A 15,532-nucleotide genomic window follows, 5' to 3' on the forward strand; every position below is an offset into this window, starting at 1 on the left:
CATATATACATAAATGCACACACACATAAACACACACACACACAACATACAGACATAAATAAAGACACACACAAATATATAATGGTAAACTACAAAATACTTGTCTAAGATATACAAATACTTAATTTTCTTAAAAACTTTAAATGTTAATAATTTGGGTTAATAAAGTCTGAGGATATTATAAAATCTGCGATTCGTATCTCGGGCTCAATTAGATGGATTCTTCAGAATCCAAAAATGTGACTCGTGATTAATTTTACAATAAGAACATTTAAAACTTTAATAATCTTTAAACTACGTCTGGAACAAGTGCCTATATAATTTTTGGTTCATCGTTGTTGTTGTTATTGTTGTACTCAAATTTCAGAGATTTGCGTTTGAGCTCCTGGGAATGTGCCCAGAAGTTGGCCAAACGCTGATCACTGTTCGAGCAGAACTCACGGAAATCCTTCAACATTTTCAGCTGAAAAAGCTCACCGTCGGCGGAGTTGTTGATGGTCAATGCTTTCCACTTTTTGTTTGGTATCATGTGATTCCAGGACCAGAGAAAGCCCACTTTCTTGGGCACATTCGTATTATTCGTATGCCCATAAACGCAACGCGTGACGTTCGCCTCCTGGCGACTTGGTGACTCCACCTGAAATTTGTTGCTGGCGCAGCTGAAAGACAGATGGGAATGAGGTGTTGTCCAGGATGTGTTAAATATAGTATTTACCGTATGAGCGCGAACATATTGCCCGTGCAATGCACGTACTGGTATTCTTTGGGCAGCTGCAATAAAGTAAATTGGATCAGCAACAGCTGCAACATATGTTCAGATTTGGGCACAACTTACGTCTTTCTTTTGGGTGAACTTCTCCTCGAGCACGCAGGGCATAAAACCAAATCTGGCCAGGATGGCCTCCTGCAGGAAGAGCATGCGATCTGCACGGCTGTCCTCAGGGAATTCTATAATGAAGGAAGCGGTCAGCGGTTAAGTAGAATTATCAGAGCGGGCTATACAGACCATCAAAGAGAGTGGCGCCATTTGGCAAAAAGGTGACGCACAGTGGAATGAATATGGGACCCCGCAACGGATCCGACTTCTCTGTAAACGGCTCGGCCATGGGATCAGCCGGCACGGAGACCAGCTGATAGCCACAATGATTCGCCTTGCGCATCCAGCCCGAGATCTGCAAAGATAACAATATTAATAATGGACAGCAAGAGCTTATGCTTTGGCAGTTACCAAGTCTGATACAATGGGTCCCGACGAGGTGACCCACTCAACGACCAGCTCAAAGGCAAATCCTGGCTGCATGACCGTGTGATGCTTCACATGACCCCACTCCATGCGATCGCTCTTCTGATTGACATCAATCTCCAAATGCGACTTGCGACAAACGCGCTCTGCAAGCAAATCAATTTAATTTAGTCAAAATAATGTTAGTGGGCAACCGAATACTTACTGCTCTTGCAGTATTCCCGCCAGGATTGCGGTGCGGGCGTCTCACGCAAAAAGTTGGGCACATTCGATGGCGCCGGCTCGTCGTGCCACAGAAAGCTGCAGCCCTGCAGCTCAATCTCCAGCCACTCGTTGACAAAGGCGCTGTAATCGTTGAGCGGCGGCGCGTAATCTGTTTAGATGCAACATGTGGGATTAGTTGAAAGCTGCTGGGCATCAGTTGAACTCACCCTTGGCATTCCTGTCCTGCTGCACCACATAATAGAAGACAAAGCCTGGCACAATGGGCTGATTCCAGTCGCCGGAGGCGTGGCAAATCATGCGCTCCCTGTGAAACAAAACAAACGCCAAGAAGTATAAAACTGGGCAGCTGGTTAAAGCCATCAACAACTCACTTCCGCATGGCCTCCAGCAGGTCCAACGGATGACGACCGTTGGTCAGACGCGCCTTCAACCACATCAGCGCATCGTAGGAGATAAAGGTGCAGGAGGGCAGCGATTGGGTTTGCGTGAAGAAACCAACGCCATTAACTGGATGCTTCATGGCCTCAAACATTTCCGCGAGCGTTGCATTTGCGCTGAACTTGATGTCCACGGGGAAGCTAAGGAAGCGATACCAATTAACAAAGCTAAGGCACTACAAGATTGGTCACTTACCCATCATCCTGATCGTCACGTGACACAGCTGCCGAGGCTGCAGCTGCAGCTGTCGCCGCATCCGTGCCGGGAAGAATGCGCGAAATGCGACTCGGATCCGGCTTGGGGCGCACATTGATGCTGTGAAGGGAGATTTACGATTAATAAAGCTTACAAATTGCAAACGCTTAGTAACCGTGGCTGTGGACTGGTTGTGGGAGGATAGGAAGTGAATCTCAATGTTTGTGTACGAATTACAAGTCCAGGTTTCTTTCTCAATTACAATTACGCAAGCCAATTGTAACGGTGTGGTGAGTATACGTTAGTGATGAACGTGTGGTGAGTTGTCTTGAATAATGTGTGGGTGTGTAGAAATGTCAATATTTGTGCAAGTGCAGATTTTACCGTTCACTCTCTTTTTAATAGGGTGGTGAGTTTTCGTGAATAATGTATGTGTGAGTGTGTAGAAATGTCAAAATTTGTGCAAAATAGCAAGTGTAGTATAGCTCTCTCTCTCTCTCTCTCCCACTTGCTTAAAATTTAGACAATTTAGGCAATTGTAAAGGGTGGGGATTTTTGTTTGTTGGGAACTGGATGGGTAAAACTAGGATAAATACGCTGGACTTGAACAAACCTTTGCTGTGGTGGGTTTAATAGATTATGATTCTTTTCAGTGATTCTAGGTGTGGGTGTGTCATGCTGCTGAAAGCCAAATACCAAATTAAATAGTAATAAAGAAAAAAAAAATAAAGAGCCGAGGCATTAAATCGCAATAAAAAATATAAGTATATATATGTATATAAGTAAAATACACTACAAGCTAAGTGCACAAACAACATAGAAGAGCTACAAAATCAGTCACCACGTTGTTGTACAGCGGGGAAGGGTAGGGGGCGTTACAACAAAAAAAAAGCTGAGCTCGCAGGCGCATTAATACTTATACAGATGCAAATCGCTGTGTGTGTGTATGACGAGTGTATACATGTGTGTGTGTGTTTTGTATTTGGATACGATATAAAAACCTGGGTCTCTTCTCCGGCAGGCGATTGCTGCCGACACGCTCACGGAACGGTGAATTTGTGGGTCCCTGCAGGGACGAGTTGCAGTTGCGCAGTACACAGACAGAGAGGTTGGCGTTGAGAGGGGGCAGGCGAGACAGAAGACATTGAAGAAGATTAAAAATATGATGAGCAACAACGCATTTAAATAATAATATTATGAAAATAAAAACGTGCGCAAATCGAACACAAAAAGGACAAAATTGAAACAAAATGTGCGCAACGCCAAAAATCAAATTGAAGATTCGAAGATTAATATATATGTAGTTGTATAGATAACCTGGTTAAGAGGCCTGGATATAATGCTCGTACTGTGTCGTCGCTTGGTTAGGCTGTGGGTGGTCGGGCTATCCTGTAAATGTACATTATGTTAAGCGGTAAGCACTACAATAACATTGCCATAAACGAATGTAAGTGACAACAGCTCTGTTAATACTGTGAATGGTGTAACTAAAACTGGAACTGGAACTAGAAATCGATTAACGATCGATAACAACATTTGAATCAAGAGAAACAATAACAAACTAAACGAAATTTGGAAAATATATATGTATGCATTTTCGTGGACAGCTTACGCGCGCTTTGCGGCAAATCTGCCGCTTCAATTTGCTGACATTCTCGATGAGCCGTATGAAATCCTCAATCTGCTCGCGCGTATTGTCCACCACGGCTTCCGTGAAGATATCGCAACGCTGACAGCCAAAGCTGACGATCTTATTGACCATGCTCTCGCGTGGCAGCAGATACATGCGGAAACGCCAGTACTTGAGGCTCTGCAAGATGCCGGGAGAAGGTTGAATGCGGCTGCAGCGCGGATCACAATGCTTACCTCCATAAGGGGATAGTCGACATCGCCACGCGTGCATATGTAGAGATCCATGTGATTCCAGCTAAAGTTCTCCAGCTTTTCCGTGGTGAAATTTACGCCAGAGATCTCATAGGTCTCATGCTGTGGCGCATGGAAACGATAGCGATAATCCACATTGATGGGCGGATAGGGATGCCTAAAGGAAGCGAAAAGGTATTTACAAAAAGTACACAATCCTTTTAACTAATCAACTCACCTGGGCCTATAGCCAGTTACAGTGATAACCGAGCCGCTCAGCGTGATCTTGTGAAAGATGCGTCCAATGGACAATAGATACTCTCTGTTCAACTCGCAGGACGGCTTCACCGGCAGCACAGCAGATGTGGTTGGATTGCTGGCAGGAGCACAGCTGCCGCTGGCTGAGCAGCAGCTGCTGGAGCTGGGCTGTTTCTCCTCGACGACAATCAGCTGAAAGCCCTGGGCCAAACGCTGTGAGACAATCTCCTTGCACACCTCTTCCGTGGACAGCGGTTTGCGATAGACGGCACGACTCTTGGCATAGTCCAGATTCACATCATCCGGCAGCAGCGTATAATCCGAGATGACATAGTCATTGTGCAGCGAACGCTTGTCCGGAAAATAGTCCGTGGTGATGGGCAGACAGGCGGGTATGGACAGCGATTTCCAGTCGACGCCTGAAAGTGGCCAAAATAGATAAGAAGCAAACAAAGCAGCGGACGCCGCAGCGTGCAGAGGGCAGAGGGTGTTTAAGAAGATACGCAAATAGAAAGCCAACGCCGATACGAGATACGATAGTTATATATATATATATATATAGATATACATATAAATCTTGTTTAAAGATATTATATAGTTACACAATTTCAAATCGCTTAAGCTATATTTAGGACCAGTTGCTCCAAGTGTACGAAAATTAAGACCAGCTTGAAATGTTTTTGTATTAATTTTTGTTCATTTTGTAAGGCAGGTGCGTGCGTGCAGTGGGCAGTGGGCGTGGCTGAAAAGCATGCGAACATTACAAAGATAACAATAAATAAATGCTGCCACATGCAACGTGAGGATACAACGCCCCCAAACCACCTGATCTCAATTGTGGATGGATGTGTGCACAGATATTATGTGGATTTACCAGGATAACTAGCTACATGGTATTGTGGAGCGTTGAGCATGTCGCGGGGGTGGGGGGTGAATGATAAGCACTAATTATATGCTTCGACCATGAAATGTTGTCGGTGGAAACGTTGCGTTTACGGATGTGCTATATGTACAGGCGGCAAAGATAAAGCTATGTATCTAGCAATAAATCTAATCTAATTGTTTAGTCAATTTCATGGTTGTATGCTACAAATCGGACAGACAAGAAATTTTTGTATAAAAACTAATTTTCAACAGTAAAATATTCCTCAAAGAAATGAACTTCAGCTCTAAATTTATGTCTAAGTCTAAAGATCTAATGATAAAAAAAATTGAATAGGTAACTCTTTCCTAACCTAAAAATATTTATCGATAAAGATCTAATGAATATGGAAAAATGGATTAGGTTAGACTTTCCCAACCAATTATCAATCTATCTAATAATTATACAACAAATGATATAGGTAACTCTTTTCTAACCTAACAATATTTATCGATATACCAAGAAGTTATCGATAAATAACTGTTGGTATCCTTAGTTCTCGACTTCTGCCCATCTATTACTCCAAATCATGGCCTTTTACGGTTAATTAGTATTAAGTAAGAATCGATAAGTGGCTTAAAGCGATAACATACAATATAAACAGCAACTACGAAGTGCTTCAGTCAAAATGATGTGCAAATTCTACACACAAACACAAAACTAACTACGTTTTTCTAGCAAAAACTACAGTGTATAACGTGTATGTGAGGATGAGTGTGTATGTGTGTGTGTGTGTGTGTGTGTGTGTGTGTGTTGGGATGCATTGCTTTGTACAAAATTGTGATTATTTTTGCCAAACCTATGATGATTTTTCCTTTGCCGACCGCTTCTGTTGTAGCCTCAAGCCGTGATCTTCCAAAATTATAATGTTCACTTTCGACAATTGGTTTCATATGTTTGCCTGTCGCAGTCCCGTTATCTAAGACATTACCGTTACACGATTTGTCGATGATATCGATGTCAATACCAGTCGATTGTTATTACGATGAATTTTTCGATTTTTGAGGTTACGTTCGTTTTTGATCCAATTGGGGGGGGGGGGGGTTTCGTAGTTGTTGTCGTTGATTGCCACAGATATTTGATGTGTTGTGGTGGAGTAGCGGGATTTGTGAATTGGCCATCAAATACATATACACATACATATACATATATATAGGTACACACGTATATATATATGTATATATTTAGTTAATGGATATATCAAATTTGTTGTCAATTTTCGTCGATAACATTACGGTGTGGTATAAATTGTGTTAAGAAATGAGAGATATATCCAAAAATACATAAGTTAATTAGTTGAGATTAAAATTACTCGAAATGCCTTAAAAACTATATCAAATGCGGTTAGTAGCAGCTACTTTTACAGGACAAACTCCAAGAGAAACGCGCCGAGGCCAACGAGCAGCCCGATCAGATATAGATACACAATGGACGACAGCAGATTGAGGGCCAATGGACGGACCTCGTGCATCCGCTCGAAATGCTCAACACTGGCGAAATCACGGACATAGCCCAGCTGCTTGGCCCGGTAATAATAGAGCTGGCGCCATTTCTCCGGCAAGCCAGCCTCGTGGGCATGCAGCTCGAACTGATGCAGTGGCTCCAGAAAATGTGATCCAATGCGCAGCTGAAACTGTGCGGGAAACGTGCCATAGCAGAGCGACGATAGCCAGAAACGTTTGTGCTTCAGATAGCGCTGTTGCAGGCTCAGGAATCTCCAGCGCGGCGTGCTTATGGGATAGATATAGCCGGCGCTCATCTCCAAACGCTGGGCATAGAAATCGTTCTCGTTCGTAAAATAAAACTGGCGTCGAAATTGAGCCGCATGTCCGAAGGCGGACACAATGCCATTGACATCGCCGGGCAGCACCAGTATGCGATATGGCAGACGCAGTAGCTCCGGCAGCGTAACACTTGGCTTGGGGCTGAGCGACACCGTCAGCGACGAGGTCAACTTGGTGGCGTACAGCTGGACAATGATGAAGGTGGCAAAGACCAAGACGCCACAGAACAGCAGGCAGCGCGCAAATCTCGACCAGCACATATGCGTATAATGGCCAACCTGGCTGCCGGGCACGCCCAGCAGCGACCAGAGATGCAAGTGGGGCAGCTGTGGCATCAGGCGTCGCTTTAGGTAACGCATCAGCAGCACCAGAAGCAACATCATCAGCAGGCCAAGCCAGACGGTCGGCTGCAGCGGCAGAATCACGTAAAGACTGCGCGGAAAGGGCGCGGCGAGCGGCAGCATAAAACAGCGCGGCAGCACCACATACGGATAGGAGTAGTCCACAGAGTTGGAGCGCTGCAATGTCGTAAACTGATGCGGGCTTAGCTCGGCGTGCTGCTCCGCCACGAGCTGCACCAGGGCGGGCATATTAATGTTGTTGGAGCCATTGATATATAGTGGATACAGTTCCAGGCAAACGTTCAGATGATGCATCAGTTCGCGTATCAAGGTGCCACCGGCGCCGTCCAGCTGCAGCTGATGCGGCTCAGTTGGATACCAGAAGGTAGCCGGCACGTCCAGCTGCACGGGCACACGCAGCTTGTAGCCCATAAAATCACGTCGATTGGGTGGCGGAAAGAGCGTGACTGCGTTTTGCGTGGCACTCAGTTCCAGCACACGCAGCGTGGGATACGGATCCATGTGGTAGAGACGCCGCTGAGCCACCATAACCAAGGCCGAGCGAAATCCCTGCTGCCACAGGTACTCAAAGAAGCTGCTTAGATCTGCTTGCGCCTCATCCCGTCGTAGCAGGAAGAAGGTCTTGCAGTAGCGACGTCTACGTGCGCGCTCCGCCTGCAGCTCGATTACGGCATCCCTGGAGTCCCGCGCAAAGATCACAAATAGCGTTTGGTCATGCATCACGCTGTTAAACTGCCCGGCCGAATGTTCCGTTGCTATGAGCTTGGGCAGCAGCCGGAAATAGTTGTGCTCTTGGTGCAGCTGAAGATGCAGTGCATCCAGAAATCCCGCATCAGTGGCGCCGGTGCTGTGCACTATGCTTATGGCCTGCAGCTGATGCACGCGTCCAATGCGCGCCAAGAACTGCGCCACATTCGTGCCGTTCACAGCCAACTGCAGCTGGAGCAGCAGGGGCAGCAGCAGTGGCAACATGATTGCCCGGAAAAGCCCAAAGACAACTGCAACTGGCTGCAGTCACAGTTGCCTACCCGCCCCTCGATAAGATCTTCAACAAATCCCACACACAGTTGTGAATTAGTAGCTAAATAAAAAAGAGCTTGGCAAACATACCCGTCGTAATTGCTGGCGTCCACTCCTGCTCCCCTGTGGCACCCCACAGATAGGACTTGGCCTGCGTGGCCGTCAGATTGGGCACATTCGCAGCCGTCGCGGCATTCACGAGCGAAGTGTTGCGTCTCTTGAAAACTGTAAAGCAGAAGTTATCAATCTGGTTGGGCTAACTTAAAGGCTACTCACAATCGGATTTGTCCTCGCCCATGGCAAAGTTTTGCGAACTGAAGGACTTGCTCTGGCTAATCAGTGAGTGATTGGACAACTGATCATATTGCTCCTCCTGATCATTGTTATTGTTGTTGTTGCTGTTGGAGTGCTGCAGCTGGCGATTGTAGCTAGCCGCGGGCACAGCCTTGGCGGGCACCGCTTGATAATGATGCTGCTGTATCAGCACGCCTGTCGGTCCCTTGGGAAAAATGTGCGTCCAACGACGTCGATTGGAGGTCAACTTGATGGTCACATGTGAGGGATCAAAGGGATTGATGAGCGCCCGACCCGGACGCACAATTGGCGCAATGCTGACAATGGCTCGACGCGCATTCTTCTCCGAGGCCAGCGACTCAGACAAGTTGGTGGTGTCTGTCAGCGTGGCCAGCATGCCCGAGGTGCCGTGATGTATGTCCGGATCGGACATTTTCCGACGCAAGCTGGGTATCTTGGTGGGCGTCAGGTTCTCCCAGTCATTGTTGCGATATGCGTATGTCTCAAAGCTGGGCACCGATGTCTTCTTGGCGCGCACCACGCGCTGCAGCGAGCTGCAATTATTGAAAGAAGGATAAGTTGTATATAATTATCTAGAATGTATATACTTTATAGAGTCAGAGATGTCTCCTGCTCCATTAAGAATGTTTTCTTACCAGGTGCTCTGCGCGGGCAGCGGCTGAAAGATTTGCTCATCGTACGCATCATAGTCGAATAGGGAATTGTGTATGTACTCCGACTGATTGCAGCTGAGAAAGTTGCGCTCATTCTCCTCCACATCGGTCTCATCGACATGGGAGAGGAGCGGCAGCTTAATGCGTGGAATAAAACTGGAATAGGCAATCTTCTTGTTGGTGGAGTAGAAGCTCAGGTTGATCCAATGCGGCAGCGAGTAGTCATCCGCCGAGGTCAGCGTGGTGTCCTTGTTGTGGAATTTAAGCAGCGGCACAGCATGCAGCGGCTGCTCACCCACGCACACCAGATCGCTGCCGACGCCATTGTCGATGATGCGCTGCTTGGTTATGTTGGTCAGCTCTCGGTCCACGGAGAAGACGCCCACGCCGGGCGTAATCACGACAGACAGTTGGCCGGTGCGATCGAAGGTGCGATCCAGATAATGCTTCTCAAAGGTATTCAACGATATATTGAGCACTTCCAGAAAGTTGCCTTGCGTGGCCGTCGAGTTCGTAGCCAGCGGAATGCGCATATTCTGGCGCTCATGATAGCGCAGCACCGTCTCCTGATAGGAGGTGAAGAGCTTACGCAGCTGCGCCAGCACCGTGCACCAATCATCGTTGCGCTCGTTCTGTATGGCGACGCGGTAAAAGTCCTCGTAGTAGCGACCCTTGTAGTCCTGCTGCAGGCAGTCACGCATGTGCGCGGGAAACTCATCCAGACTCTTGGCCGCATAGAAGGTGCGCGAGAATAGTACGATGGTCACCTCGTGATTGCAGCCCAGCTTCTTCCACTTCTGAAAGAGCTCGGTGAGAAAGCCGTTGACAGCCTTCTCAAAGTACAGATCGCCGTGTATATCAAAGTCCCACATTTCCGAAGACATTTGCAGAAATAGATACACCATCGAGGTGCTGCTGCGGAACACGATCTTGGTGTCGTCCGTGATGACGCCACTAGCGACGCGTTCGCCCTGCGACCACATCTCATAGACCTGGCAGCGTATCTGCATGTCATTATAGTCAATCTTTTTGTTCACGTACACACAGGTATTTGTCTATGGAGCAGAAAGAGGCAACGTTTATTTGGGACTATTTGTCGTTTCGGGCACTTACCAGATAAGTCTTCAGTCGCCACATTTCCGAGCGGCCCATGTACTGATCCTTGAAAGTAATCTCTATGGAATCGAGGGCAACGTCCGCGGGATTCACAATGCGCATTACGACATTGGAATAGGAGCGCATCTTGAAAGCTATGGCTATGCACGACTCTATGCTTATCACATTGCGGCCCGTTTTGCTCTGCTCGTTCAATTCGGTTATTTGTAGCAATAAATGGGTGCCGTTCTCATCGTCGGGTGCATAGATCTCTACTACGTCGCCAACCTTGGCCGTTGGATGATCCTGTGGATTCAGCACCAAGTCGGCATCTGCACACGCACAAAACCATATTAACTGCTTTTAATGGCATCATATTTATTGTTTGCTTCTCTTACCGTATGACTTATTGCAGCCCCTCGTGTGCGTGTTTAATTTGAAGAGCTTCATTTTAATATTTATTGTTAAATTGAATTTTCATTTTCATTAGGGCTCCATTTGCGCTGAAAAAGTTTTTCGCACTGCTTCTTTGTTGTTTTTTTAGCTTTTGTTTTGGTGCGCTTCGCCTCAGTGTTGGCTAACGACGCGTTTTGGCGCAACAGCTGGCGCCATGACGTTAGAGATGTGCGCGTCACTCACGCTATTGATCCGGACAAGGACTGCGCAATATAACTCGTGAACGAACTAATGCTAGTATGATGTCTATAAATTGCACTCAAATATACATATACACTGACCGAATGCTATAGAAGTACGAATAATTAACCTTTGGTCTCGATACAAACAAAAATAGATTGAACGACCTTTGCACCCGTCTCTCGCATAGCTGTGCTTTACTTACATTAATGCATGCATTTCATGCATATTTTCAGCAGTCATGGAAAAATTACAAATTCTTTTATATTGTTTAATTTCAATGAATATTTTTTTTTATTAAATCGCAATATCAGTGAGTACATTTGACTAACAGTTCGTCGGACAGTCGCCTGGATATAATCCTCAGTTCAATAATTGCAAAGCATTTGCATTTTAACTCCCCACGATTTTTAAATGTTTTTGGGTTGTGGGTATATATATTATGTATGCATGTATGTATGTAAGTAATGTATGTCGCATTTAATAATTGATTAGAACTCGTAACCGTTGCTATTGACGACAACGATCATTTCGGCTGATAATTGTTTCGTTTTGAAAGCGCTTCTACTTATACATAATATATTTATATATATATGATTCAAGGCATTTTGCATACGCTTTAGACTTGGATTAATTGCTGGGGTCGCCTCACCAGGATGCGTCGATAGTTCGTTTAGTATGTGTTTGTGTATGTGTGTGAGTGGGCGTGGTCGTGGGTATATGTAACTAACAATTGAAGTGTCTGTCTGTCTGTCTGTGTGTCTCTCTGTCTGTCCTCACAATCTCAACATGCAGCTTAAACATAGACAAAACTCACTCCTAAACACTAAACGAGTACAAACTACAAAATTAATTACATTTAATAACTAGGGATTAGGACGACTTAGTTCACATCGCCACGGTGGCGAGCACCACAGTTATGTCGTCGGGCTTGCCGCCGCGCGCCTGTATATTGTTGCGTCGAGCGCTGATGGCGAATGGCGAGAGGAATTCGCTGTTTAGGGAGAGGGTGCGGGCCATCAGGGCCAGCGTGTTGGCGGTCATTTGCAGCTTGACCGGATCCCGTTCGCCCTCCACGTCGCGCAGCACCTGCAGCATCAGATCCTCGGGCACATTGTCGAAGACACCGTCGGTGGCGATCAGTATGACATCGCCCTCCTTGACGGGAAAGCTCATTGTGTCCGCCGATTCGGGACTATCGCTGAGCACATTGGAGCCATGGCCGGGCGGCGGCAGTGATAATTGAAACGGCGTATTGAAGTAGTGCTGTTGCTCCTCCGACTTATGCACAATCTCGCCCTCGCGCACCACCATGAAACCGCTGTCCCCAATGTTCGCCGTGTGCACCGTGCTCGTCTCTCGATTCAGTATAAGCACACACGCCGTGCTGCTGCCAAGTATGGGCTTCTTTTGCTCCATTAGCTCGCAGTAGCTGTACGCAAGCAGGTTGACGGGTCGTTGCGGATTGAAGTGGGTGCAGCGCACCAGACGCTCGCAAGTGCGCATAAGGAACGATGAGAACTCGCCCGGATCGATGCCGTAGCTGCGCCAGCCGCCGACGCCGTCGGCCACGCCCATCACATCAGCGGACTCTGTGGATGCCTTGAACCACGAGTCCTCGCCGTATTTGCCAGGCTTGTATTTGTGTCGCAGATTGTCCTTGGCAAAGCCACAAACCACCGAAACGAATCGTGGCCGAGATCGATTTGGTGTTGGCTTTGCAGCACCTTTGGTTGTGGCACCCGATGCCGAATCGAGCAGCGTTGAGAAGCTGCTACGTAACGCCCGTGATATTAAACGCGATGTCCAATTAAGCGAATGCATCTTTGCAACGCAAAATACTCTACAAACGCGTGCTCAAAATTATAGGATACTCGTTTAGGTACACATATAGATATCGATTTAACACAGTGTTGGTTGATTCGTAAACTCTGACTAATTTGTTGGCATCCACAACCGCTTTTGGCCAGTTGCAAGCCACAAATTTACCTAAATTTACGTCCCAATTAAATAAAAAATACAACTACGACAGAGTTATGTGATACACTTTTTTCCATAAGTCAGGCACACATACGTCATGACACACAGGGATGTTAATTAACACATAACCGACTTAACATTAACATTGAACTGTTATTAACAGTAGGCAGTGGTCGCTACTTAAATTTTTTCGCTTAGCTGGAAAATTAGAACACATTATATCACAAATTTAATCAAGTCTGATGCGAAATTGCAACACCCGATATTTAAAAACACACAACGATTCTATAACACGCTAGTTTAGAGATAATCGTCTTGAATTTAACATTATATCAATGCCAAGAACTATGCAACAAACTAAATTCCGTTAACATCATATTTGCTGTTAAACGCTGTTTTTTTCCATACGTCAAAGTCACATGGGGTAGAGCTGTCAATTTGTCCACTTCACTATCGATATTATCGATAATTAATCGTCACAGTAGATATCGGCCTTTTTAATAATTTTAAATCACAATATAAATTTGTTGTAGGAAATAGACGACCATTTGTTTTATAAAATTCTCAACCCTTACGTTTTAATAAGAAACATTTCCTAATCTACATTTAACTTTCTAAATGAGCCCTCCGTACCATAAAGGCTATCAAAATCAATTGGATTACCTGGACGCAGCTTTTCGTCGGTGCCAAATTGGGCATTAGCTTTAAAGTAATCCCTATATTGATCAAACTTTTTGTCCATCTCCGCCACAATTTCCTCAATGGAGCCATTCTCACCACCATACTCCTTGGGTAGATATTTCAAAGGTACATGTTCCGTTAATGATTCCATTTTTCCGTGAACAAAGAGTCTTTCCTGTTGCTTTTTGGACATCATGGGTTTAATCATGTTGAACACGGTCTCGAAGCCTGGAATCGTGTTCACAAAATGCTGAGCCTTCGGCCTCATAGGAAACGCCTCCTCATTGAATACTGTCATCTTTTTTGCCAGTCCGGGGGTCATTTGGAACATATGTGCTGCCGTTGCGGACTTCATATCCATTATTAAAACAACTCCATTAATTATGGCATTATCATCTTCCAAAAGTCCAATCTCCTGCATAACTTGTCCAACACGCATTACGTCTACTATGTTGTATTTATCAGTAGGAGTAATACCTATTCTAAACATGCCTATCCGGGCTCCGTCAAGTGTGTTGGGTAGATAGACTATTGGTCTAAATATGGCAGGCTAAAGATTATCGAGTGATCTTTATGGGTGACCGCTATCAATAGCTTACCCCATTCGATGAATCTCTCGCAGCTTGGGATCGTCCACATCAGTTACGCTAAAAAGTTCTGGATATTTGGTACGCAACGTGTAATACTTATCCAGTTTCGATTTGGTTTTCTCCAGGCTGTACTTGCAGCCGCGCAGAAAACCGACCAAGAACTGATCATCTGTGCGTGGATTAAGATGCGGCTGCTGCGCGATCCAAGTCTTCAGTGCCTCCAGGTCGGCTTCAATGCGATCAGGATCCTCGTTAAGGCGCTCCTTAGCAGTTGCTTGCAGTTCCGCAGAGATTTCACGTATTTGGGGTGCCATTTGAAATGTTCTGCCTCAACGATTGACTATTGGACTACGACTATTTATAAGTACGTTCGCAGGCGCTGTAAGTTATGGCTGATTTGATTACGCCTGTTTATCAATTGGTGATAACATTAATTGTGTACCATAAACTCAATAAAGACCTATCGTTGTGAACTTGCCTGATAAACTAAATATTTCATCAACGAACTCAAGCAGTTCATAATGCCGAAGTATTCATAGGTACTAGATATAGTAAGACAATCTACAAATGTTTAACAGTTCAGTTTTTATTGTTCAAACCTTCTTTGAGTCTACTTCTGGAAGGGATAATAGTCCAGTCCTGAGTTGTAGTTATATTTAGGCTTCTGTTTCCTTTTGGCGATATCAATTAACTCCTGCACATCCTTGCGATAGGCTGGCGGCAGCATTTCCTCATGCAATGTGCACTTGTATTCCTCTGGTTCCTCCACCTTGAAGATGTATCTGCGTATTATATCGATGTCTCGACCGAACTCCTCCTTGAGATCCGACAGTTTTGTGGGCGCCGTGTCGAACGTAATCGTAAAGTGGGTCGCTTCCCGGTGTACAACGCCATGTTCGCTTACCTTGAATGGCAAGGCACGTGTTCCGAGATTTTCAAACTTGCGAATAATGCCGCCTTTATCGAATATTGCTTCAGCTGTGCGTTTTATGACTGAAATTAATTCCGGCTACAAGGAAACGCACATTTTTTTATATTTACTTTACATAACAAGTGCATTGTTGTGTTTCGTACAAACCCGCGGAAGCTGGCGCAGCACCAGCGCCAATTCATAGGAAGGCATTTTATCGGTCTGTGTCAACTAAAAGTAACGCCTTTATAGCACTGCTAAGTTATTTTTGTTATTAACAAATTAAAAACCAAATCACCGCATGTAAAAATTTGTTTTGGTGAATGCGAGCAGTGTGGCCAGCTCAAAGTACGACAAAAATA

The 15,532-nt window shown here is 45.5% G+C and overlaps 5 protein-coding genes across 14 annotated transcripts; all 5 read right to left on the reverse strand.

Moving 5' to 3' along the window:
* Positions 1–169: 169 nt before the first annotated feature.
* Positions 170–10,944, reverse strand: LOC115765804 (GATOR complex protein Iml1). 10 transcript variants are annotated; one of them, XM_030709508.1, is made up of 20 exons: positions 10,772–10,929; positions 10,392–10,705; positions 9,261–10,333; positions 8,587–9,158; positions 8,401–8,535; positions 5,944–6,063; positions 4,203–4,641; positions 3,968–4,142; positions 3,714–3,911; positions 3,419–3,490; positions 2,715–2,782; positions 2,102–2,221; positions 1,840–2,046; positions 1,675–1,772; positions 1,449–1,616; positions 1,229–1,389; positions 1,007–1,172; positions 836–948; positions 716–771; positions 170–659 (listed from the first exon to the last, which is right to left on the reverse strand). In XM_030709508.1, exons 1-20 carry the CDS (start codon positions 10,821–10,823, stop codon positions 314–316), a joined length of 4,653 nt encoding a protein of 1,550 aa, XP_030565368.1. In that variant the 5' UTR covers positions 10,824–10,929; the 3' UTR covers positions 170–313. The 10 variants fall into 10 exon arrangements, with proteins under 10 accessions (XP_030565368.1, XP_030565370.1, XP_030565372.1 ...); XM_030709510.1 differs by lacking the exon at positions 2,715–2,782 and adding an exon at positions 3,103–3,167 and having other exon boundaries at positions 10,772–10,928; XM_030709512.1 differs by lacking the exon at positions 3,419–3,490 and having other exon boundaries at positions 2,715–2,779.
* Positions 6,219–8,362, reverse strand: LOC115765805. The gene has a single exon (XM_030709519.1). The coding sequence runs from the start codon at positions 8,260–8,262 to the stop codon at positions 6,505–6,507; it is 1,758 nt and encodes a 585-aa protein (XP_030565379.1). The 5' UTR covers positions 8,263–8,362; the 3' UTR covers positions 6,219–6,504.
* A 350-nt stretch (positions 10,945–11,294) lies between the features above and the next one.
* Positions 11,295–13,079, reverse strand: LOC115765814 (protein phosphatase PTC7 homolog). Its single transcript, XM_030709536.1, has one exon. The coding sequence runs from the start codon at positions 12,831–12,833 to the stop codon at positions 11,898–11,900; it is 936 nt and encodes a 311-aa protein (XP_030565396.1). The 5' UTR covers positions 12,834–13,079; the 3' UTR covers positions 11,295–11,897.
* A 436-nt stretch (positions 13,080–13,515) lies between these two features.
* Positions 13,516–14,689, reverse strand: LOC115765820 (alpha-tocopherol transfer protein-like). Its single transcript, XM_030709544.1, has 2 exons — positions 14,270–14,689; positions 13,516–14,206 (listed from the first exon to the last, which is right to left on the reverse strand). The coding sequence occupies exons 1-2, from the start codon at positions 14,572–14,574 to the stop codon at positions 13,585–13,587; spliced, it is 927 nt and encodes a 308-aa protein (XP_030565404.1). The 5' UTR covers positions 14,575–14,689; the 3' UTR covers positions 13,516–13,584.
* A 141-nt stretch (positions 14,690–14,830) lies between these two features.
* LOC115765821 (probable 28S ribosomal protein S6, mitochondrial) lies at positions 14,831–15,495 on the reverse strand. Its single transcript, XM_030709545.1, has 2 exons — positions 15,339–15,495; positions 14,831–15,269 (listed from the first exon to the last, which is right to left on the reverse strand). Exons 1-2 carry the CDS (start codon positions 15,381–15,383, stop codon positions 14,871–14,873), a joined length of 444 nt encoding a protein of 147 aa, XP_030565405.1. The 5' UTR covers positions 15,384–15,495; the 3' UTR covers positions 14,831–14,870.
* Between the last annotated feature and the right edge of the window lie 37 nt (positions 15,496–15,532).

The sequence above is a fragment of the Drosophila novamexicana genome, unplaced genomic scaffold, assembly GCF_003285875.2.
Source record: "Drosophila novamexicana strain 15010-1031.04,08,12 unplaced genomic scaffold, DnovRS2.1 tig00001058-arrow-arrow-pilon, whole genome shotgun sequence".
Classification (NCBI taxonomy): Eukaryota; Metazoa; Arthropoda; class Insecta; order Diptera; family Drosophilidae; genus Drosophila; species Drosophila novamexicana.

Bases quoted from the DNA above. Each gene is read 5' to 3' on its own strand.
- LOC115765805 (XM_030709519.1), bottom strand. From the start codon at position 8,262: ATGTTGCCACTGCTGCTGCCCCTGCTGCTCCAGCTGCAGTTGGCTGTG.
- LOC115765814 (XM_030709536.1), bottom strand. From the start codon at position 12,833: ATGCATTCGCTTAATTGGACATCGCGTTTAATATCACGGGCGTTACGT.
- LOC115765821 (XM_030709545.1), bottom strand. From the start codon at position 15,383: ATGCCTTCCTATGAATTGGCGCTGGTGCTGCGCCAGCTTCCGCGG. The intron at 15,270-15,338 runs GTTTGTACGAAA...GTTTCCTTGTAG, and splicing joins TGCTGCGCCAGCTTCCGCGG to CCGGAATTAATTTCAGTCAT.
- LOC115765820 (XM_030709544.1), bottom strand. From the start codon at position 14,574: ATGGCACCCCAAATACGTGAAATCTCTGCGGAACTGCAAGCAACTGCT. The intron at 14,207-14,269 runs GTAAGCTATTGA...TGCCATATTTAG, and splicing joins CGAGAGATTCATCGAATGGG to ACCAATAGTCTATCTACCCA.
- LOC115765804 (XM_030709508.1), bottom strand. From the start codon at position 10,823: ATGAAGCTCTTCAAATTAAACACGCACACGAGGGGCTGCAATAAGTCA. The intron at 10,706-10,771 runs GTAAGAGAAGCA...GTGCGTGTGCAG, and splicing joins GGGCTGCAATAAGTCATACG to ATGCCGACTTGGTGCTGAAT. The intron at 1,773-1,839 runs GTGAGTTGTTGA...TTTGTTTCACAG, and splicing joins CTGCTGGAGGCCATGCGGAA to GGAGCGCATGATTTGCCACG.